The sequence below is a fragment of the Sporothrix schenckii genome, assembly GCF_000961545.1.
Source record: "Sporothrix schenckii 1099-18 chromosome Unknown Cont47, whole genome shotgun sequence".
NCBI lineage: Eukaryota > Fungi > Ascomycota > Sordariomycetes > Ophiostomatales > Ophiostomataceae > Sporothrix > Sporothrix schenckii.
This window is the reverse complement of record NW_015971148.1, coordinates 4,221,140-4,243,745: the sequence shown is the minus strand read 5'-3', so window position 1 is coordinate 4,243,745 and position 22,606 is coordinate 4,221,140. Positions and strand designations below refer to the sequence as shown.

At 55.7% G+C, this 22,606-nt stretch overlaps 7 protein-coding genes across 7 annotated transcripts; 4 read left to right on the top strand and 3 right to left on the bottom strand.

Annotated features, from left to right (window-relative positions):
• Window positions 1–676: 676 nt before the first annotated feature.
• Window positions 677–1,408, bottom strand: SPSK_04536 (peroxin-11B; the record flags this gene model as incomplete). Its single annotated transcript, XM_016731340.1, has 1 exon — window positions 677–1,408. One exon carries the CDS (start codon window positions 1,406–1,408, stop codon window positions 677–679), a length of 732 nt encoding a protein of 243 aa, XP_016585877.1.
• A 2,102-nt stretch (window positions 1,409–3,510) lies between these two features.
• SPSK_04368 (fructose-1,6-bisphosphatase I) lies at window positions 3,511–4,685 on the top strand (the record flags this gene model as incomplete). Its single annotated transcript, XM_016731176.1, has 2 exons — window positions 3,511–3,626; window positions 3,746–4,685. The coding sequence occupies 2 exons, from the start codon at window positions 3,511–3,513 to the stop codon at window positions 4,683–4,685; spliced, it is 1,056 nt and encodes a 351-aa protein (XP_016585876.1).
• A 715-nt stretch (window positions 4,686–5,400) lies between these two features.
• On the top strand, window positions 5,401–7,230 carry SPSK_04137 (uncharacterized protein; the record flags this gene model as incomplete). Its single annotated transcript, XM_016730948.1, has 1 exon — window positions 5,401–7,230. The coding sequence occupies one exon, from the start codon at window positions 5,401–5,403 to the stop codon at window positions 7,228–7,230; it is 1,830 nt and encodes a 609-aa protein (XP_016585875.1).
• Window positions 7,231–11,495: 4,265 nt separating this feature from the next.
• Window positions 11,496–13,310, top strand: SPSK_04143 (uncharacterized protein; the record flags this gene model as incomplete). Its single annotated transcript, XM_016730954.1, has 4 exons — window positions 11,496–11,678; window positions 11,747–12,117; window positions 12,222–12,274; window positions 12,379–13,310. 4 exons carry the CDS (start codon window positions 11,496–11,498, stop codon window positions 13,308–13,310), a joined length of 1,539 nt encoding a protein of 512 aa, XP_016585874.1.
• A 688-nt stretch (window positions 13,311–13,998) lies between these two features.
• SPSK_04287 (type III polyketide synthase) lies at window positions 13,999–15,391 on the bottom strand (the record flags this gene model as incomplete). The annotated part of the gene is made up of 2 exons (XM_016731098.1): window positions 13,999–15,187; window positions 15,258–15,391. The coding sequence occupies 2 exons, from the start codon at window positions 15,389–15,391 to the stop codon at window positions 13,999–14,001; spliced, it is 1,323 nt and encodes a 440-aa protein (XP_016585873.1).
• Window positions 15,392–15,882: 491 nt separating this feature from the next.
• On the top strand, window positions 15,883–16,401 carry SPSK_04607 (uncharacterized protein; the record flags this gene model as incomplete). Its single annotated transcript, XM_016731408.1, has 1 exon — window positions 15,883–16,401. The coding sequence occupies one exon, from the start codon at window positions 15,883–15,885 to the stop codon at window positions 16,399–16,401; it is 519 nt and encodes a 172-aa protein (XP_016585872.1).
• Window positions 16,402–17,902: 1,501 nt separating this feature from the next.
• SPSK_03880 (histone acetyltransferase SAS3) lies at window positions 17,903–22,089 on the bottom strand (the record flags this gene model as incomplete). The annotated part of the gene is made up of 3 exons (XM_016730695.1): window positions 17,903–21,036; window positions 21,121–21,174; window positions 21,243–22,089. The coding sequence occupies 3 exons, from the start codon at window positions 22,087–22,089 to the stop codon at window positions 17,903–17,905; spliced, it is 4,035 nt and encodes a 1,344-aa protein (XP_016585871.1).
• Window positions 22,090–22,606: the final 517 nt, after the last annotated feature.

The window sequence follows — 22,606 nt, the reverse complement described above, 5'->3', positions numbered from 1 at the left end:
CCTGGCCAGGACTCGCTCGCAATGTATGGGCTGAATTTGGCTGTTGATTTGCCGTTTTTTGTTTTGATTTAACCCGTTGAGCATTTGGTTGACGTTGGCGTGTGCTTTGTGTACGATCCCCCCCGTCGGAGCGCGGTTGCATGTAACCCCTTCATTAGATAGAGACCCGTAAGGCTTGTCCTTTAATATTACATTTTTGACGCTTGCAAGTTGGCGGTGCAGGTTTGCTGCAGATTTGCTGCGGATTTGCATGTGACAAGTGAACTCAACTCACATCCCGGTGACCACAGAGCAGAACGATCGTCTCCACGCACACGTAACCTGGAAAAGGTTGGTATTATAGTCTATTTCAAATTGCTATTTCCTGAAATAAAAACAATAGTGTAGAAATGGATGAAAGCATGGAAGCGAGTACAATATAAACGTGAACAGGACGCGATGCCGCATGAACAAGCAAAACACGGTAACACAAAAGAGAACCACGTTCTCATTCTCTCCAATCGGCATCAGTTGTCGCCCGGCCCAACTGTCTTCATCCTCATCTCTCTCTCTCCGCCCCTTTTGTATTTGTCGGTTGGATTTTTCTTTTCTTTTCTGTTTTGTTTTGCTGCTGGTTGTCTTGCTTTCAGAGTGGTGGTGTTACAGGAGGAGGACTACAGCCGACGGCATGCGTGACTTACGCCGTCTTCTTCCACTGGTTGTAGATACCAACAATACCCGATGCCGTACCGGCCAGACCAACCACGCCGTCGTCAAAGTTGGTCCAGCCCAGGCTGCTCGTGGTGTTGGTCAGGTCGCAGACGTCGCACAGCAGCTGCAGGTGGCTGGCCTGGCGCTCCTTGGCAATGCGCTTGCCCTCCACAACGCCCTCGCCGTCCTTGCGGTCGATGCGGGCCTCGCGCTCCTGCAGGCGGCGCAGCGTAAAGACCTGTGCAAAAACAGAGCACAGCAGACCCAGCGTCCACAGGCGGGCCGAGTCGCGCTTGAGGCGCGTGGCCAGCGTGCGGTTGGAGAGCTTGCTCACGCCCAGCGTCTCGGGCAGCATAATCAGCTCGATCGTAAGGTAGCTGGCATAGCTCAGCTGCCGGCCCACGGTGGCGTAGCGCAGCACGGGCGAGCCGACGGCAGCCGTCGACAGCTTAGGGTCTTGCGACGCGGCCACGGCGGACTTGAAGTGCTCCAGGTTCTTGCCGGCCTGCAGCAGCTTGCGGGCCTTGCCGAGGACGGCCTTGAGGGCGGCCCAGGGCGCCACTTCGGCGGTCGTGGCATTCGTGCGCAGGCGGTACCAGACATAGAAGCGCGCAAAGTACTGGACTGTGCGCATCAGCTTGTCGCGGCCGACGGTCGTGGCGGCGAAGCGGAGATAGTGCGCCACCGTCGGGTGGAACACGAGCGCGTCGGCAACCATTGTGTATGGGGAAGAGGAGGAGGGAGAGGAGGGGGAGGAGGGTTGGTGATAAGGAAGGAGAGAGTTGTGAAACAAATGTTGGACGTTCGAGGTCGCGATAAAAACTGCCGGAGGAGGAGGCGGTCGAAGTGGTGCGAGAGTCGTCGGAAGAAAGAGACAATCGGCGGCAAGGTCGACAGGAGGCTGGGGTAATAATGCTCCGGTATAGGGATGTGGAGTGAAGACGTGATGCGGAGACGTCAGAACAGAATAAGAGGGCAAAAAGAGAAAAAAAGACGGGAGGAAGAAGAAGAAGCAGAAAGGAAGGGAACGAGATGTCAAAAGCGAGGCTGAGGCAAGATCAAGACAAGGAAGGAGGTTTTTGCCGGTGTATTTAATTTTAATGCGCGCCTGCCCTGCTAGTGTCGCTATGCTTTGTTGCGTCTCTTTCGAGGTGAATCACGAGGAAAGAGCGAACCGATGGTGTCGTCTGGGGAAAGACTGCGGGCGAGCTGGCGAGGTTCCCGGCTTGGGAGTCGTTGGTGTATTGCGCTTGGCCCCCCTTCCAATGTGCACATGCCGAGGTTTGAAGTGTCTGGTCTGGAGAATCTGGCTCCGCCGGCTCAACGTTAGCGAACTGCAACAGCAGCGTGGATTGCATTACCTAGGAATGGCCAATAAAAAGTGGAAATTCTCCGCAAAACTGGCCGCTTGCAGCGTCCGGGAAATCAGGGAGCGCATGCGCCTAATCGCAATTCATTTAAACATATTATATATGACTGTATGCGATTTCGGAAAAGCCCGGCCTTTCCTGGTTCCTGCCCGTTGTTGCCCCCGCGCCAGCTCGTTATGTCATGCACCTAGAGGTCACGCACCTGCACAGGTCATCTGATGGCGCGTTACAGGTGATGCCGGTGGGAAAGAGCTTCCTGCTGCTTTCCGACTGTGGACTACTTGCGAAGCTCCACGGCTTGCACTGGAACCCGCTCGGGCTAATGTGGGCTATTACGGCACTTGCCAACCCGGGAAATCTTCTTTGCAGCCAGCAACACCCACCAGAATTACCAAACACGGTCTACATTCCCCTCGGCCGGGCGCCACATTCGCTGGTGTCTCTGTTGCTGCATTCTTCATATGACAAGAGACAAGTCTCGTAATTACCTATCTTGCGCATAGCCATTGATCATCCCCGGTATTTATGGGTTGATCTAGCTCAAGTCGGATCCCCAAGGGGCAATTGGTCTGTAAGAGCAAGAGACGGGGGAAGGCGCCACGGACGAGCGTGACGCTCGCTCACAGGAGGGGGAAGGACGTCTCGTGCACTCAAAGGAAGGACCAGCCGGCGATGACCTTGGCCACTCAAATGCTTTGTAACGAAAACAGGCCCGTCTCGTCATCTTTCTTTGAGCTTTGCAGCGCTTCTATGCTTCTGTGCCTCTGCACCCGAATATCCGTTCAATTAAAAAATAAAAGCTTGCTGTTCTCGTGCTCCATCAATCTACCAAACTCGTGGATACCCTCATGCCATGAAAAAACCACCAATCGTCGTGAGAAACCGTCAGTCGTCCGCTAGCCGTTCTCCGCAACCGACAGGGAAAGCGCCCAGCTTCCCTTTTTGCCCCTGTCCTTTTGATTCTCGGTGCTCCACAGCCGAGCGCCGCTGCGTAGGCGGGCTCTGGCCCTACCTATTATCGGTTGTTCGTTCATCGTACCTGCCCAGTTCAGCCCAGACCAATATAAGAAGAAGCCCCGGCCGTTTTCGTAACGGTCATGCGTGCCTGCCCTTTTTGCTGTTTGTTCCTGATCGAGAATTTGACGATACTTTACAGGTACCGAGACACAGAAAGAACGCCTCAACAGTCAGCTGCACCTGCAGTATCCGTATCCGTATAACTAGCTACGCTCCTTCCCACGCTACGTCATCCGAGCCGGCCACCGTACCTTCCCCTCCATTTTCGGCTCCCATTGCAATCTGAACAAAGAGACACAGCTCATCCTCGCGAGCTTCGTTTTGTTTCCTTTTCTTTTTTGTCTCCTTTTCTTTTTTGTCTCCTTTTCTTTTTTGTCTCCTTTTCTTTTTTTATCGACTTTCCCTCCGCAACCTCACCCCCCCAATAGCCACCATGGGTGCCTCCGACGATGGCGTTATGCCAGAACAGGTCAACTACAACATTGTGACCCTCACACGCTTCCTGACGGAGGGACAGAACAAGCAGCCCGAGGCCACTGGTGACTTTACGTACGCGTCTTGAGTTTTTTTTCTCTTGATTTTTGGAAAACTAGCATCTCCCATCTACCGTACAGCTTCTCGTCTCCTCTTGGCAAAGATGCCCCTCACTAACACGAGTCCGCTTACAGACTTCTGTGCCACGCACTGCAATTCTCCTTCAAGTCCATTGCATACTACATCCGCCGTGCTACCCTCATCAACTTGACGGGTCTGGCCGGTTCGTCCAACACCACGGGCGACGACCAGAAGAAGCTCGATGTCATTTCCAATGACCTGTTCATCGAGGTCATGCGGTCGTCGGGCCGCTGCGCCCTGCTGGTCTCCGAGGAGGAGGAGAACATCATCTTTTTCACCGGCGCCAACTCGGCCGATGGCAAGTCCAGCGAGCGCGCCCGCTACGCCGTTGCCTGCGACCCCATCGACGGTAGCTCCAACCTCGACGCCGGTGTGTCGGTCGGCACCATCTTCGCCATCCACAAGCTAGCCGAGGGCTCGACGGGCGAGGCTGCGGACATCCTGAAGCCCGGCACCGAGCTGGTGGCGGCCGGTTTCACCATGTACGGCGCCTCGGCGCAGCTCGTCATCACGATGAAGGGCGGCGGCGTCAACGGCTTCACGCTCGACAACGGCCTGGGCGAGTTCATCCTGACGCACCCCGACATGCGCCTGCCCAAGAAGCGCGCCATCTACTCCGTCAACGAGGGCAACTCGCTCTACTGGGACGACCGCGTCAAGGCCTACTTCAACTCCCTCAAGGAGGCCCAGCCCGACAACGGCAAGCCCTACAGCTCGCGTTACATTGGCAGCATGGTGGCCGACGCCTACCGCACCCTCCTCTACGGCGGCATCTTTGCCTACCCGGCCGACTCCAAGAGCCCCAAGGGCAAGCTGCGCATTCTGTACGAGTGCGCCCCCATGGCCATGGTCTTTGAGAACGCCGGAGGCCAGGCCGTCAACTCCAAGATGGAGCGCATGCTCGAGGTCGTCCCCGAGCACATCCACGACAAGTCCGGCATTTTCATGGGTAGCTACGATGAGGTTGAGAAGGTCAAGTCGTTCCATAAGTAGGAACCGTCTCTTATTTTCTTGGTTCAGTATTGGATACGTCGTCGCTTTTTTTCCTTCTGGGTTTGCTTTTCTTTTCTGGTTATCCATTTGTGAGAGCACAATATATCATTTATCTTGTATTTTGACAATATACGAGAAAATTGGATACATTAGACGCCATGATTTTCTTAACCCTCCCATGTTCTCCTTTGCTCCTTGCCCGTCCTTTTTTCTCCGCTTTGTTCTGGATTTCTCCAGACCAAACATGTCTTTCTTTACCTTGTCGAGATCCAACTCTCCCACGGCAAGCCGTGAAAGATGTCGGCTGTCCATCGGGAATATCCACGGCTTCCAATCTGCAGCACGGCATTGGTCCCAAGCTAGATTAACACCCCGCTTTGCAACCGCCGCTACCTCACCCAATGGCAGGCCGCAGACAACCTCTCTATTTGGGTTGCGAGCCAGGGTCGTGTTGGAGAAATGAACGTTACCCCCATTTCCCCGGCCGTCGTGCGTCTTGTTCAAAACGCAAAAGCTCGGAGTAAGAATGTGACGGTGAAGAGGAGAAGAAAGGCGTGTTTTCGGACAAATTTTGCGACGGAGGCTGTATCGGCTCATTTATGCGTCCACGTTTTTCTGTTTGCAAATCCTGTTTCCGCCTTCTTTTCGACCTTTTATTTGCTTTGCGATCGGATATTTGTTTATCGTCCGACCTCTCCCCACAACACCTTCCACCATGACCTTTTCCGACTTGTCGGTCATTGTCGTTGGCCTTGGCACCCTCTACTTTATTCTTTACCGCCTGCAGCTGCGACGGAGCCGCCCCGATGAGCCGCCCGTCATCCCGGCACCGGGCCTGCCATTCCTTGGCCATGTCCTGTGCATGGCCCTGCAGGGCGGTCGCTACATGCAGCAGCTCGGGCTGCGCATCCAGCATGTAGCCCAAGGCGGTGTAGGCACGACTCTTGGCGGCCCTACGCCGTCGACGCTCTCTTCGCCGTCATCCTCGTCCACTTCCGCGTCTCAATCGTCCGCCCCGGCAGGCATTGTCACACTACCGGTCCCCGGCTCACGCATCTACCTCGTAACCGACCCGTCGCTGGCGGCCGCCGTGCAGCGCGCATCCCGCGCCTTGTCCTTTACGCCTCTTGTGCCCGACGTAACGCGCCGCGTCCTCGGCCTCGACAAGAAGACTGTCAGCATCGTCCGTGGTGAAAATCTGGCCGTAGCGACGTCGCCTAAGCTTAGACCGGCAGCAACATCCGGGACTGGGCCAACCATGTCCATTGTCGACGACCAAAAATACGATGAGTCGTACGGCTTCCTGGCCGACATGCACGACATGGTTTACAGCTACTTGGGGCCCGGCGATACATTAACATCCTTTGTGAAAGATGCGGTCTGTGAACTGGTCGGCCAAGTCAACTCGTACGCATCCGAGCTGGACGCCTCAATGACTTCGACTCCACCGACACCGGCCGTGGTCGATTTGCTGGCTTGGATGAAGCATTTTGTTACACTGGGCACTGCGCAGTTTTTGTACGGCCCGCGCAACCCGCTCGCCATGGAGCCCGCGTTAGAACCAGCGTTCTGGGAATTCGTGCATGGTCTTGGCAGGCTGCTTCTCGTGGGCGACCGTCAACCCGGGTCGCTGATGGCATCGCTTCTAGGCGGGCGTCCCTTTGCCGCACGCGAACAGCTCGTGGATGGCTTCACGACATACCTGACTGCAGACGAGCATTTGTCCAGTGACAGCAGCGAGATTGTGCGGCGCCGCGTTGCCATTGCCGACCGCTACGGCTGGGCTCGTTCTAGCACGGCACGGTCTGAGCTCTCGTTTTTGTTTGCCGGCATCATCAACACGGCCGTGACATCGTTTTGGGTCGTTCTCAGACTGTTCTCCGACCTGGACTTGCTTCAGACCGTGCGACGCGAATTGGAGACACGAAGCAATGGCAGCAGCGACGACAACTACGACGATGGCGACACGCTGAGCATCGACCACATTCGCACAAACTGCCCGACCCTGCTGACTGTTTACCAGGAGTGCCTCCGGCTGGGCTCCAACAACATGTCGACCCGCCTCGTGCTGTCCGACACTCTGCTGGCCGATCGGTACTTCTTGCGCGCCGGTTCGGTTGTGCAGATTGCTGCTGGTGTCATCCACGCGGACCCAACGCTCTGGGGTGCTGATGTCGACACGTTTGACCCGGCAAGATTTCTTCCCAAGGCGGCAGCAAAACCGGACAAAACGGACAAGGCCTCGCCGGCAGTTCCCAAACGGCACCCTGCCGCGTTCCGCGCTTTTGGTGGCGGTAAAACGTTATGCCCCGGACGACACTTTGCGACAGCCGAGATTCTGTCGTTTGCCGCCGCAGTGGTGCTGATGTTTGACGCCGAGGACGCGGCCGCAGCTGCCATGGGCCAGCACGGGGTGCCACCCAAAGTTCCGCCGCGAAACGACCGGGTGCTGCCCATTCATATCTTGGAGCCTGCTGCAAAGGATGTACCGCAGGCCCGGCTTCAGCTGCGACGGTCGGGGAGACCTCTTCGCGTCGTGCCATAGATGTTGGAAATGACCAGTCATGACCAAGTGCTGCTTGGCTGGCAGGAATAGACTTTTTTTTGTCAGTTTAAAATGGAACCGAACCTGTTGACAGGATGCATCAGCTTACAGATCCTTTGACTGCACCACGGCATGGACATGTGCCAGGTACACCTGTCTCCTCGCAACGCCAAGAACAGGAAACGTGCTTGATCCATGTATCGCTACTCTCCTGACTGAGTAGGGTTGCAGTGTCTCTGTTGTGGAACTTTGACAGTGAAGGCGCAGATCTTTTCTTCTCGGAGTCGACCATGTTCAATTATGCACGTGGGCCTAGTCTGGAGGTTTAAACGTCAAAAGGTGACCGAGAAAATTTCTCGAATATCTTCAGAGTAGACTACCTCCGACGACATTGATGGACGACGTGGAGAAAGCCATGGAATACGTTGTATGCCGTACATCAGATGGACCCGACCGAAAGAGCGACAAACAAGGCAAACCACAACTACAACCACAACGGCTCGCACATAGCCACGCCATGCGATGGTCAAAGGCACCCAGACGACATACGATCCTCGTACCGCTGGTGACGATACGTCCGATGGTTCCCACCCCGATATTTGTTTTATTTTTTTGGTAGCAAAATAAAATCATAAAAAAAAGCTTGTCTTGACTTTTTGGCGCCCTTCTCATGCACGGCGGCATACCCGTTGACGACCCCTTGCACTCCTGTGGTGTGTGGGTTTTATTTTATGGTGTGGTGGTGGATCGACTGAGCAGCAGCTAGGAGCACGTCCCCATGGTGAGGCGACTGGACCACGTTGATCAGTGAGCGGCCACGATTGGCTGCCTTTTCGCTGGGAACGAACGTCCTGCGCCCGTTGGAGGGATGGGCTCTTGGGTGATTCCGGAACATACTTCGCCGTTTTGCTACTTGTTATCTGATCCTCCTAGATCAAGTACCGGCGCCATCGAGCGGAAGGGGCGAACTTTGCCAGTGCGTCGTACTACTGAAAACATGTGGTAATAGGACTGTCGGACAGGTACCAGATTGTGGTCTTCTCATTTCAGACTGAGCTTGGAAACGACTGAGAAGCTTGACGCGGCAATATTGCATATCGGGTCATGTGAGGACGGTCTACACTCATTTTTGTGGCCTGTGCAATATTTTTTGCGTCGATAGTGATGGCGTGCGATGATGCATGCGGTTACTGAGCTTGTATAGCAAAGTTATTAGTTTGTCGTTACGTCCAGTCATGTCAGAATTAGAGGATTCCAAAGGATCTTCATGGTTCGGTTGAAGGAGGACCTGTAGTTGTCGAGGCTGGCTCGCACGTGCCCTCCATAGTACGTACGTCCAGACTAGTATTGCATCGACGGATCAGCCCTTCCAGGATGTCCAAACAAAGTCTCGACAAGTGGACAATACCCTTCTCGGCATGGGTTAACCGTTTCTTTTTTCACAAGCCCTGATCAACCTCTATCAACACCCTGTCGAGAAGCACGAGGCCGTTTAACCGCCGCAATGTCGAGATGTTACACTCGGTGAGCCAAATGAGATTCACACGGCCAAGACCGAGCTGCTCGAGTTACCATGCTGACCCTTCGTTTCGTTTCCGGGCCGAGAACATCCCGGGGAGCTTGGACCATGCCTGCCTTGTTGGTCAAAAAAGGCTGCGGACAAGGTGGTATTGTATGTCGTAGAGGAGGCTGCATAAACGAAACTTCCTTGTGTATCGGGGACTTTAACAGGCTAGGCAAGTGGCTAGGGAGGTGTCGTCGCTGCAAACGAACGGTAACGTCCAAATACGACGTAGAAAAAGAAAACCTTGAACGGCCCAGTCCAGAGGCGTTGGAGGGAGTAATTACCAATGAGAAGAAAAGTATGAAGGGAGCCGTAAAGAACGACCGAGAAAAAAAGAACAATGAAGAGGCAACAGAAAAGCCTTCAGTCGCAGTCAAGGAACCAAGCTCGCCAAGCAAATCTTTGGCTTGGCCAGGGAGGCCAGGCCAAGTGTTGTTCGTCTTCATGCTGTTGTCGAATTGTTGTTTTGTCGCTCAGCGGGCGCCAGTTCAATTGTCAGGCCCAGCACCCAAGCACGGCCTGAACGTCTAGAAAGAGGCCAGCCTCTAGCGGCCTTCCAAACCGTTGTTTTAGAGTAGGTCGTGTTCTTGATGAGGGGGGTAGTCGGCGTCGCCGAAGTGGGTTCGCCATGCAACGTCGAGATGTTGAGTTGCCGTTGTAAGGGCGTTTGGAAAAGAGCGCAGGTCGGTGGGTAAGGGGAGTACGAAAGCTCCAAGGGCAAGAAAACAGCAGAAGGATGTTTACTTTTCTAGACAGTGTTTTGTTATTTTGGGCAGGAGCGAGCGCGATGGGCGTCCGTTCCCCAGCAAGGTGCTACAAGATACAATTTGAAAGGCCTCCGCTGTCTTCAAGCCGCATTCCAAGTAAGTACGACCTGTGAGGGGCACGAAAGTGGTAAGAGCCCCGGTAAGAAGGCTACGAGGTGCAAGAAACGGAGACGGCAGACGAAGAAAGAGCCAGGGGGAAAGTACGACATACAGGGCAAAATTTGTGGAAGGAGCAAAGGGAAGTCATGGTTTAATCAAAAACAGGCAAGTGCGAACGAAGAGCGCGTGCTAGTCTCTGGGCGGTAAGGCTTGAGATTCGGAAAGCGGCAACCCAATGAGGACTGGTTCCAGCGCCTCTGCCACTGCTAGCAAGTCAAGAAAAGCCGATTTACTGTTCTTTTGATCGTTTTGCTTCTGGTGTGTGCGCCTAGGCCGCGGCAGGGGGCTCTGTAACGGGACCTAAAGCGTGCTACTTGCCAAGCCGAACGCCATTGACGTCAGAGCTTGAAAACACAGTATAAATAAAAAAGACGAATGCAAAATGTAAAAGAGAAACGAAGGGGAGATACAAAAAAGCGTAGATGCAGACGACCAAAGAATTGGAAAGGATGGCGCGGTATTTTCCGTACTTGAGAGGAGCAAGGCGCCTCGAAAAAAGTACAGAGTACGAATTACATACACAGAAACGCCAAGCTTGAAAGTAGAACCAGGCTGCTAAATGAGACCGGCGCACCTTGAAAAAAGAGGAAGGCGCGATGGCAGCCGTGCGAACAAAAAAAAGCGGGGCATTTTTGGAATTTACGTCGGTCTAATATCTTAGAGTCGCAACCAGTCGTTTCGCGTCGCTAGGAGGTACGGGCAAAGACAGGATGAAGTCGAATGTGACGATCTGATACGAATTTTTTGTCAACAGACAAACATTGGGCCAAACAAGAAGGCTATCGGCTTCGTAGAAGAGGACGGAGTCGGTCAACCATTACTGGAAGAGAATGGAACTGTCGAGTGGCCGGCCGTTCTTGTCACCCTGGTTGCACGGGAAAGAACACCTCGATCCCGAGAAATGGGAATGGAAGGTGCGGCCACGTCTGTACCCTCCAACAGACGGCATACAAACTGCGTGTGTAATGAAGTCTACGGCTAGTTGACTCTTGACACATATCCTCCAACACACCAAGCCATGACGGCGCCTTACTCCGTACACGCAAGTCCTTCGTATCGCCCAGCGATTTTCTTATTCCCAGAATCGAGCAGAACGGCAATATCACCCACATGAGCACGATCACGCGTCCGGTCCCACCGCCAACCCACGGACGACCCAGTATTTGCCCCCGTGAGAAAGGATCGGCAGCCCGAAGAGGAAAACAACTAAAACAGAAAAATATCAAAACGAGAAGTACCTCTCTGTCTCTGTACCGTCCCAAATATGTCGTATCAAATCCTTTGGGGTCCTGTCTGTCCACTCTGTCTTAGTCCCGTCCAACCACGGCCGCCTCCCCATTTGCGCCCCAACCCCAGCTTAGATCCCCATAAACAAATGCGCCCTGTGGCGACCTCGTGAATGTAACCGAGTATTGTCCTCTTTTTTTTTATTGCAAAGTACCAAACGGCCCTCCCACAAGGCCGATCGTTTTGTATTCAGAGTCAAAGTCCTCATAAGCTCATACCCGCCCCCCTCCTTCCTTCCGTACCTAGCACCCTCACCTCTTTTCTCTCGCTCTTTCCCTGATTTGTGTTCTGTTGTCGGTTTCCTTCTTTCCTTATCTCTCGTCCGTAAGAAGAAAGAAGGGAGTAGAAAGCTCAACTTTCTCGACACCTGCCGGCCCAACGCAGACTTTTTGTTCTTCTTCTGTTTTTCTCTCTCTGTCTCTTAGTCTTTCTACACATCACCGTCGACCGCCTCGGTTTCCATTTTTACCCACCGTCCCCCGCCCACCATGTCGTTCCTCAACCGCCTCACGGTTGCCGGTCGGCAGCACGAGCAGGAGCAGGCCGAGACCGTCGTCGAAGAAGTCAACGCCGAGAACAACCTGCCGCCCATCGACCAGAAGCAGCCTCTGATTACGCTGCCCGTCGTCGCCTGCGGTGCCGGTCTCTTCTCGGACGGCTACATCAACAACGTGAGCTGCACACCCGCGTAGATTGCGAAAGATTGGGCCGAAGTGCGCTTGTGTGCTAACTTTTGCAGGTCATTGGCTCCGTCTCCACCATCCTGGCCCTCCAGTACGGCGACACCTGGTCCAAGTCCCGGTCCAAGAGCGTTGTCAGTGCCATCGTCTTTGCTGGCACCGTCGTCGGCCAGCTGTTCTTTGGTTTCCTCGCCGACCGCTGGTCGCGTACCAACTCGCTGCTTGTGTCTACCGTCATCCTCTTCGTCTTCACGGCTCTGGCCGCCGGCTCTTACTACCATGGTGACACCATTGGCATGTTCAACATCCTGGCTGCGTGGCGTTTCTTCGTCGGTATCGGCATTGGCGGCGAGTATCCTGCGGGCTCTGTGGGCTGTGCCGAGTCGACGGGCGAGGTCCGCAAGGGCTGGCGCCACTTTATCTTCATCCTGTGAGTTCGTGTGCCGCGAAGGTCGCCGTCTTTTTCTATACCTCTTTCGCTCTCGGGTTTCCACACACACTCTCTCTTTATTTCTACCCAAACTAACAGAATAGGTTCACCAACTCCATTATTGACTTTGGCTTCGTTATTGGTGCCTTTGTTCCTTGTACGTGTGCTCCTTGTCCTCTTTTATTTATCCTTTTTTTCGGGCCATTTTTACGGCTCTTCCGGTTGGGAATCCCCTCCGAGCTAACACCAGCCTTTATACAGACGTCGTGGCGGCCGCCTGCCATAATGAACACCTCAGCACCCAATGGCGCGTGTCGCTCGGCATCGGCGCCGTCTTTCCCCTCGTCCTTTTCGTCCTCCGTCTTTTTGTCAAGGAGAACGAGGAGTTCAACCGCAACTCTATGAAGGGCGCCCGCACCCCGTACTGGCTGGTTCTCAAGTTCTACGGCCCCCGCCTGATCGTTGTTAGCCTGATCTGGTTCATTTACGACTTCCTGACCTACGCCTTTGGCATTTACTCGTCCACCATCCTGGCCAACATATTCCCCTCCGACTCGCCCCTGACCACCATCTTCGGCTGGAACGTCGTCATCAACCTGTTCTACATGCCCGGCTCGCTCCTCGGCGCCAAGGCCAGCGACTGGCTCGGCCCCCGCTGGTGCCTGATCACGGGTGTGCTGCTGCAGGCCATTGTCGGTTTCATCATGGCCGGCGACTATGCCAACCTCTCCCAGCCGCACATGGTCGGGGCGTTCGCCACCGTCTACGGCATTTTCCTGTCGCTCGGCGAGTTCGGCCCCGGCGACAACATTGGTCTTTTGGCTGCGAAGACCTGCGCGACCGGTGTGCGCGGCCAGTACTACGGCATTGCCGCCGCCGTTGGCAAGATCGGCGCCTTTGTTGGCACTTACGTCTACCCCTACATTGAGGCCGCCGGTGGCGACGACGCCAACGCCACGGCACAGTACCCCTTCTATGTCAGCTCCAGCTTGTCGGTTCTGTCGGCGCTCTTGGCCTTCTTCCTGCTGCCCAACGTCGGCCAGGACACAATCCAGTACGAGGACGCGCGCTTCCGCCGCTACCTGGAGGCCAACGGCTGGGACACTTCCCAGCTCGGTGTGAGCAAGGCGGATTCTCTGGAGCACGTCGAGGACGGTGGCACCGTCACGGAGACCAAGGCGACGTCGCAGTAAACAAGGGAGGGGCCAAGTGATATAAATCCGAAAATGAAATGACAATATATGACGGCGGGGCATCCATAGTCTCTTTTATTTCCGATGGGATGCTCGCTGGGCTGGGGGACAGAAAGGCGCCTTGAAGTGATGAGAACTCGGGTTAGTTGGCGGTAGACGGAAGCTTGCTTATTGAGTTTTGGTTTTGGTTTTTGAAGCTTCTTGTTTGGATAGAGGGCAGCGCTTGATTGTTTATAAATGATACCACTTGCAGCAGTAGTCAAAATAGCATTTTGAAATTGTTTGCATTTCTCTGGTGATATGGAGGTGACTTATTCACAAACATTGTAGAGGCTGCTATTGTACTGCCCTCAGTAACAGCTGTTTTTCTAACAGTCTCGAACACTAGATGCCGAGCAATCTGCACATGACTTAAAAAAACGCCCTGATGTATATAGAATACTCCTTTCCCATGCACAGATTGCTGGGTTCCGTATCGCAAGTGAACATAAAACGAGGCAGCAAACGATAAATCATTGTTGGTGATGGACGAAAGTCAACAATAGCAGTATACATTTACCATGAACAGTGAAAAAGAAAAAGAAAAAAAAAAAAACACAAAAATCCGCAGGTATTAAGATACATCCGCCCATCCCATTGCGTCACTTTACAAATCGCTTGCAGTAACTCCAGAAATGTCCAGTTCTAATTAGTTCGAGCCCAGCTCCAGGTTGTTGACCTGCGAGGTGATGGTCTGCGGTCCTGCTTGTGTCGATGATGCGGTCGTCTTCTCCTCGCCGGCATCGCCTGCCTCGCTACGGCTGGCCTCGCTCTCGGTCTCGGGCGGCGTGTCGATGCCGGTGACGCGCATGTTGCGCTTGAGGATGCACGACTCAACAGCGATGCCCGGCCCAAAGGCACAGCCGATAATGTACTCTTTGGGGCCCTTGCCGCCAGGGGCCCAGGCGTCCATGTCCTTTTCGCGCAGGCGGTCGAGCACGCTGAAGATGGTGGCGGAGCTGGAGTTGCCGTGGTTGATGTAGGTGTCGTAGCTGGCACGCATGTGCTCCGGCGAGATGCCCATGGCGCGCTCGGCACCGGACAAGATGGTGGAGCCGCCGGGGTGCATGGCCCAGTCAAAGTCGGCAGCGGCCTGGTAGGTGGGGGGCAGATCGGGTACGGAGGCGACAAGGTCGCGGAACGTGGGCTGGAGCACCTCGGCGGCCAGCTTGGGCACGCGGGGCGACAGCACGACCTTCCAGCCCACAGGGTCGACGTCGAATCCTAGGTCTTCCTCGGTGTCGGGGATCATGCGGTGGTCCCAGCCCAGCAGCTCGTAGATGGGCTCGGCAGACTCGCCGATGCCGTTACTCAGAACGACGGCGCTGCCGCAGTCCGAGAAGAGGGCAACGCCGATGCGGGTCTCCTGCAGCTCGTGGATGCTGTCGAGCTCGCTGCGGACCATCATCGTGCTGAGTTCGAGGGTGACGACTAGGATGCGGGCGGGCTTGCCCTGCATGGTGTGTCCCAGAGCAAGGTTGGCGGCCGTGCGCAGGCCGGCGAGGCCGCCACTGCAGCCGATACCGTGCAGCAAGACCTTTTCGACCTGCTGCTTGATGCCGAGACCCTTGACGACAAAGTGGTCGAAGCCCGGGTTGGCGCTGTTGGTGCAGGTGTTGGCGACGACGTGGGTGATTTGCGAGAGGTCGATGCGGGCCTCCGCAATGGCCTTTTGCGCGGCTTGGACGGCGAGGGGGACGCCTTCCTGGAAGAAGATGTCGCTGAGCTGCTTGATGGTGGGTGCTTTTTCCTGGTTGACGAGGGGGTGGTCCGGTGTGCCAATGGACGAGCGCGCCTCAATACCAGTGAGCTGGTTGATGCCCAGCACCTTGGTCATCCTGCAGACGAACAGCAGTTAGATGAGTTGTAGGGTGAGCGACAAGGACGCGTACGACAGGATGCACTTACGCTGGTGATTCTGGGTAGAATCGTTTGCTCAATGTGTTGAGAGAGTCGGGCTTGAGGGAGTATGGCGGGTATTGGCGGCCGACTCCGATAATGGAGAGACCCAGGTTGCTCTTGAAAGTGTTTGGAGCGGCCATTGTGACGGCTGGGAGTCTGTTCGGAGACGGCTGTGAGTCTCTGGTGGCTGCCAGGTGCTGGCGTGTTTAAGTGTGGTAAAGTACGGTGACGTAAGTTGGGGGATTGGCGATCCTAGTTTGAAAGCCCACGTCAACAAACGTTAGTTTTATGTGAGCACGCGAGTCTGTTGCCGATCGTTGATGGTGCGGAGAGTGATGTTAAATGGTGGGGGTGAGGGAGTGAAAGAGGTCAGACTTAAGTCAGGAGTACAAAATGAGGGCTGGAAAAAGAGTTGGAGAAAAGATATGTTGAGATCAAAGTGTTGAGAAATGAGGCCTGCGACTCGCCGTAAACGGCAAGACGATGTGACGACAGACGATTGCATGGGAAGGAACAACCAGACCAATCGAGCTGCAAACTTGTGCAGGACCGGTGCGCAGATAGGGCAACAGGGAGAACGGGAAGGAGCGAGGGGACGACAGAAGAAGTAACGATCCACATCAATTGGCCAATGGCAGTCAATAGGCAAGACGAAGAAGGCAAGGGCAGGTTCGAGGAACGCTGCAGAACCGCGCCTTCTGAATTGAGGGGCACGCAGGATCTAGAATTTGACGCAATAGGCAAGAGTTCTTACCTGGTTGTTGACTACAAGCCGGGAGAGGCAGGAGCGGGCGGAGTGTGTGAATCTGCTTTTGAAAGTCAGCCTCTCGAAGAAACAGGAAACAGGAGCCATGCAGACTCGTCAACGGGTGAACGGAGGACAAAACAATGCCGAGGGAGCGAGAAAGAAGCTGGAAACCGGTGGACAGCTGCCGCCAAGAAACAAGCCAGAGTAAAGAGCTCGACAACTGGGAATGGTGCGAGAGAAGGCGGCTGTGGAGAATACGAAAAGTCCTATGGGAACATACAGGAGGATCGTGGAAGAGGGAAGAGCGGTACGCAAAAGGTACAATGCGGCGCAGAACGAAAGTGCCGGTTGGTAGCTGCGAGGTGGGAACTGGAGCTGTCCCGGGTATCGAAAGGTGCCTGAATGCGGAGGTGACCCGAGATCCGAATGCCAACCTTTGGATGTTGATTTGAGACAGGGAACCGGCTGTGGTGTTGTTTCCAGGATTGCCGATGCAAAGAGAGGATGCAGAAGATAGACGGGCAAGGGAGCGGGTGAAGAAGAGAAACTTGATAGACAATAGACAGAATATACAACGTAAATCAGAACTAGATCAAAACCAGATCAAAAGTGAAGAGAACTACGACGTTGAGGAGAAAAGGAGAGAACAGATAAGGCGGCTTGATAAAGATGGCAAAGCTGAATACAACAGAGGTCTGTGGATGGTCTGTTTCGAACTGCATGTGCTGAAACAAGCGTGTGATCTCCCTGTCGTTTTGTACTTTCTCCAGTAGCAGCACCACAAGCCAAGAGCCTCGAGAATTCGCACCAGACTCGGCGGGTTGTATTTTACCATTGTGCGTTGGGTCGGTATCCGGTTTATCCATTTTACATCGACTCGCTTCCCTGGTGGTTTGCCCTGTTTTGAAGGATTGTGAGGCGGAGCCTGGGGACGACATTTGTTCGCAGGGATCTCAAGGCCAGCGGGCGGATTTGGGAGGCAAAAGCACAAAACAACACATAATCCAGAATGCAAGACATGCGTAATGACGTGCGAACGATGGGGCGGGGGATGCAGCCGACGACGTGGCCCTACGGCAGCGCTGCGCAGAGGGTCATGTCAAGGTGCGCCGTTGACGCTTGTGCTGGGGCAGGGATGCATCTAGACTGCTTTGGAGAATCGACGGTCTCTTGCAGCTGAACGGGAGCACGGCACATGCGCAACGCGAGACAAGATGATACAAAGCCGAGGGCGCGATGCAGAGTGAGAATTAGGGTCCATTGAGGCGGTGCATTTTGGCTGGCGTCCCTGACACGCCCGGGCTCCGTCTGTGGCAGGTGCGATGGGGAGGGCGACACGGCGAATGGAGCACGGAATTGGCCCGGGTCGGTGAAACATAGCGTACCGTGCTGTCGGTGCAACTACTGCGTCGTAGTGGCTTATGGGGGAAGGTGGGAGGTGGGATGTACCGACGGCAGTGGGGAAGGCACTTGCCTCGGCTTGGGCTATTTCATATTTGTTTTGTCGAAGTAAAAAAAAAAAAAGGCGATAGAAATCTTAAAGGGCCGGAGAATAACAAAAGTCAACAGTTGCCCGAATCTACGCTATGACGCGCTCGTCAAGGCGTATGTCTACGAAAGTCATCCTGCATGCGTTGCCATTAAAATAGAGGGTATTGACAGTTCAAAACAACATAATGAAACAAAGGTCAAGCCGATAGGGCGAGCCAAGAAACAATGGGATAACAGGGAAGAAAATAATCGAAACAAAAAACAGGACTCCAATACATAGAAATAATCGACACACAAGAAATGCAAAACGTCTGAACGCCATGCTGCCCAACTGGAATTAAAATGTACATCTTCCTGAAAAGGTTTTTTGGTTAAAAAAATGAAGCATCAGTACACCAAGTCTGACCGCCATTTATGTCTCTCCCACATCCACCATCACTGTATCAGCTTCACCGCCGTCGTGCAACGCCGCAGCCTTGATCTTACCCAGCCGCGGTGACGACCGGCCCCGAGTCCCGGATGCCAGCACGGCGCCGTTCACGCCGCCGCGTTTGTCCGCCAGCCGCGTCGGCAGCGTCGGCGTGTGCACCTGCACGGTGTCCGCCACGGTGTGCTCGTCGTCGTCTTCGCCTTCGGCATCGGCCTCGTCGTCGTCGTCGTCGTCATGGTCGCTACTGGCAGCGGATTGGCGGCTCGGCGTGATGGGTGGCGCCGGATGTGCATCGTCGGCGGCTGCAGAGGCCGTGGCATCGTGCGCCTCACCCTCGTGTTTGGGGCCGCCATTGACTGCATCGCCTGAGCTCGAGCCCGAGCCCGAGCCCGAGCCTGCCTTATGCGACTCTGCTGCCGCAATCTTGCGCGCAAGCCAGGCCGGCGGCAGGCCCGGCCCACTGTCGGCATTCCCGTAGTCGCTCTTTTTGGTGCCCTTGGGCCACCGGCCAGGTCCGCGGCCTGTGCCGCCCGTCTTTTTCTTGGACGAGCTCGGTGCCTTGGGCCGCGACGTGCTGACCACGGCCCGCCGGACGTGGCCCGTGGTGCTGTGGCGACTCCGTGCGCGGTTGCCGCTGCCTGTGCGGGCGCCAGGTGGCCGACCGATCGGTGCCCGTGGATAACTGCTCAAACGGCGCGCCGATACCGGCGGGAACACGACAAACCGCGTTGTCGGGACCGAGCTGTAGGCTGCCGCCCAGTCGCCGCCGTTGCCGCTGTCGTCCTGCTTTTGTGAGCCATTGGCTGTGCCCGCCACGGACGGCGCGGGCGCCGCACCGTGGTGTTCGTGGGCCGCGTGCGTCGCCATGCCGTTGAGCGCCGTCGTGGCACGGCTCTTACTGCCGACAACGTCGTCGCCCTCACTGTCGTCATCGTCCTTGTCTTCGGACTTGATGTCGCTCATAATGTTGGCGACTGGGGGTTCAATATCGGCATCCGCGTCGGCATCGGCATCGCCATCGGCTCCGAGGGTTTTGCTTGAAGTGGCTGCCGATGCCGCGCTGTGGTCGCCGTTTGTCTTTGTATCCGCCTCGTCTTTCGTCTCGGGGACAATGCCGTCCTTGTCGTTGGGCTCCGTGGACTCAAGGACCGTGGCGGACGAGGCCAGCGCCTTGCTGTCTTCTGTAGTTGCGGTCGTCGCCGCAGCGTCCGCGGCAACGCCATTTGTGAGGCCGCCTTGTGTCGAGATGCTGTCGCTGTTGGCGAGGCAAGCCACAAACCGCTCGCCCGATTTTGGTTCTTCGTCCTCTTCGCGCGGTGCAATGGCCGTGAGCGCCGGCCCCAGCTCAAAGTTTGTGGCATTACCACGACCCATTACGTAGGGCGTCCACGTCAGAGCGGCCGGGTTGAGCGTCACGTACTTTTTGGACTCCCATTTGGCCACGTACTCGCGGCAGTAGGTCACGTCCACCCGGAACGCGTAGAGACCCGTCTGTGGGTCGCGCACGAGACACCGCAGGCCCTCGAGGGCCGAGATCACGTCGTCGGCCGTCATGCCTGTGTCGTTCGAGATCTGCTTGATCGACAGACCGAGCTTGGCGCCCCTGCTGGCCGTCATCGCGTCCAACAAGTAGCGGCACATGACAAGGCGCCAGTAGTTCCGGTACGAGACCAGGCCCATGTCGGACAGCGGCTTCTCGGGCGAGCCCGTCTTCTCCTCCACCCGCGTGAGCAGGTACGAAAAGTCAATGAGCAGGTTGCCGTAGCCCTTGCGCTGGTGAATGGGCAGCGTCAGGATACAGCTGACATTGTTTTGGCTGCTGGCGCGCTTCTCTTTGGAAAAGTACCCCACAAAGTGGTACCCAAACTCGTCGTACTCGCAGAGCACGTAGAACAAAAACGGCTCCACATCGTAATAGAGAGTCTTGGACCCAAGGAACAACTTGGCCAGCAAACACAGGTTCTGGCAGTACACCGGGTTCTTCCGCCCGTCCACCTCAAAGAACGAGATGGACTCGTGCCGGTAGATCTCGTCGCCTGGGGGGTGCTTGGCCGGGCACTTGAGCTTATGCCGCCACGCCACGTAGTCCGAGTTCATGTACTTGAGACAGAACTCGCAAATGTAGAGTACACGGTTGCGGCTGTACTCTTCGGGATACGGTGCCGCATACCACGTGTCGATTTCCCACCCGCCAAACTCGATGCACTCAATTTGGCTGGCAGGGCCTGCGGCCTTCTTTTTCTTGGGTGGCTGGGTAGCCTCGGCCTCGGCCTGCATGACAAGCAGCCGCGCCCGCCACTCCTCCTCGGCCTTTTGCTTCGCATCGTCAAACCGCCGCCGGTCGTCCGGCGTGGGGAATGTTTTGGACGTGTCCGCCTCGGCCTCGGTGAGAATGCCACCGTACGGCTTGCCCTTTTGTTCGTCTGTGTCCTTGTCAAAGAAGGAGTAGAACGGCTGCGTGTATGCGGTGGTGGACGGCATCACAGGAAGAGCATCGCTGCCGACCGACAGTCCGTTTTCCGCGGCCAACTGTTCGAGTCGTTTCTTTTCTTTTTTGCTGATCCTTGGTGGCGCTGTGCCGCGCTTTGTGTATTTGCGCTTCTTCACTGTGATCCTGCGCAGGTCGGCAGGTGCCACTTTGATCTTGAGAATGAGACTGCCTCGTGTCTTTTTCACAACTGAAACTTGCGACGCGGCAGGCGGCTTTATCCGCAGGGAGCGGGCCGAGTTCGGCACTGTCGAATTGTGGATATCGGTAAATCCGTCAATGCTCAAATCTGCCGTCACATTCTTCCGGCGCTTGCGCAGGGACATGCCGCTGCCGACACTCTCGACCGGCGATGTTCGCCGTTTCCGCAACGACCGCGGTGCACCGTCTGTCTGGTCCTCTGAGACAGAGCCTGTATTTGCGCCTAAACCACGCAATGCTGGCGACGACCTGGGCGTGTTGGCTTTGCGTGTCGCATGTATTGCTGTCTTTGGAGGTGTCCCATTTACGACGTCGGCTCCGTTTGTCGTTTGGAGGGTTCCGTTTCCATCAACGTCCATCGTCTCGACAGCAGCATCTCCTGCTTCTGTGCGGTTTTTCGCAACACAATCCGGGCATTGCCATGGCTCTAATTGTGCGTGTTAGCAAACAGAAACGAAAAGAGCATGGTTATCACTCTGCAGCAAACACAAATTCGCTGGGGAATACGTACCCTCTGCAGTAAACCCGTCGGGTGCCTGATGTTGGTAGGAGCACTCCACATGCGCTGGGGTTGCGAGTTAGCACCATGTCCATTTTCCCATTCTTTGCATGTGTCTCTTGCTAGAGACTTACCCCTGTTTGTACACGTTGGACATGTCCAGAGATTCGGGTCGCTCTTTCTGGGTTTGCCATAGCCTCGCCTGCAGTACAGGCAGTCCAAGTGATAGTTGAACGCCGCCCCGTCCTCATCTTCTTCATCGTCGTCATAGACATGTTCTGCGGCGGCACCGACTTGGCTTGCGCCTTCGTCCTCGTCTCCAACCTCTTCTTCCTCTTCCTCCTCCTCCACGTCTTCGTCCTCATCGTCGTCGTCATCGGCGTTCTGTGCCTGCTCCTCCCACTCTTCGTCACTGGACTCCTCGGAAGCGGCGCTGGCTTCGCTTTCGTCTTCGTCGTCCTCTGTTTCACCAGGCCGAATCTTAACCGCACCTACGCCCTCGGCGTCGCCAACGGCGTCGTCGTCCGACGCCTCTTCCTCGTCGCGGCCTCCTTCGCTGTCGTCTTCCCCTTCGGCATCGTCTTCATCGCCCTCCTCTTCGTCGTCTTCGCCATCATCGTCTTTGACACGCAGGCGCCGTCGTCCTGCTGCTGTCGGCAGTATTGTGTCGTCCTCGTCCAGCTCGTCCTCGACGTCCTCGCCGGCGCCGTCGGACTCGTAATCGTCTGCGTCGTCGTGGAATTCATCGTCTTCTTCCCCTTCGGCATCCTCCTCCTCCTCCAGCTCCTCGCTTTCCTCTCCTGTGTAACGTTCGCCGTCACCAGCCGAGGCGTCGCTCTTCATGCCGTTTGTCATGCCAAGCTGAGCGGCCCGGTCGAGCGTTCCGGTGCTCTCGTCATCGTCCATGTGCGACGATCCACTTGGCTCCGAGACAGCCGCGCTGCTTTGAAGCTCCTCCTGGATAAGTTGCTCGCTCGCCATGGCTGCAAATGTCCCCCTTCTCGGCGGGTCATCCACCGCCCCGGCGCGGTCCGTAAGTGTGCGCAAGGCGCAAAAAAGGGTATGGCGTACGGAGTAGAGTATCGAGATGGGAGAGACGAGGTGCAAAGGCGGGAATAAAGCGCGTTACTGTCTCCAGATTGCCGTCAAGTTCGCTGGTCGAGCAGGCGCCAGCGTGGGCATTGCAGGGAGGCGAGCCACAGCAAACAGGACGTGGCCTCCAAATGTGGTGTTTCTGGGTACGCAATGCCGATAGCAACAGAGGTGCAAAAGGATGCTGTCGTCGGCAACAAAATCGTAGTGAGGTGAAGGAGAAGTGGAGGTGGCAATACTTTTTCGGTGCCGGGATGGAGACCCGCGTTGCAGGTTGCGCCGGCACTGATTGTCGGCCGAAAAGGTGCCGAACGCGCTCTGTTAAGGCTGCTGGTCGCGATAGAGGTTCTGGTACAGCGAAAGGCGCGGCGTTGGTGATAAAGGACGCGTCGAAACGGGGTTGTTC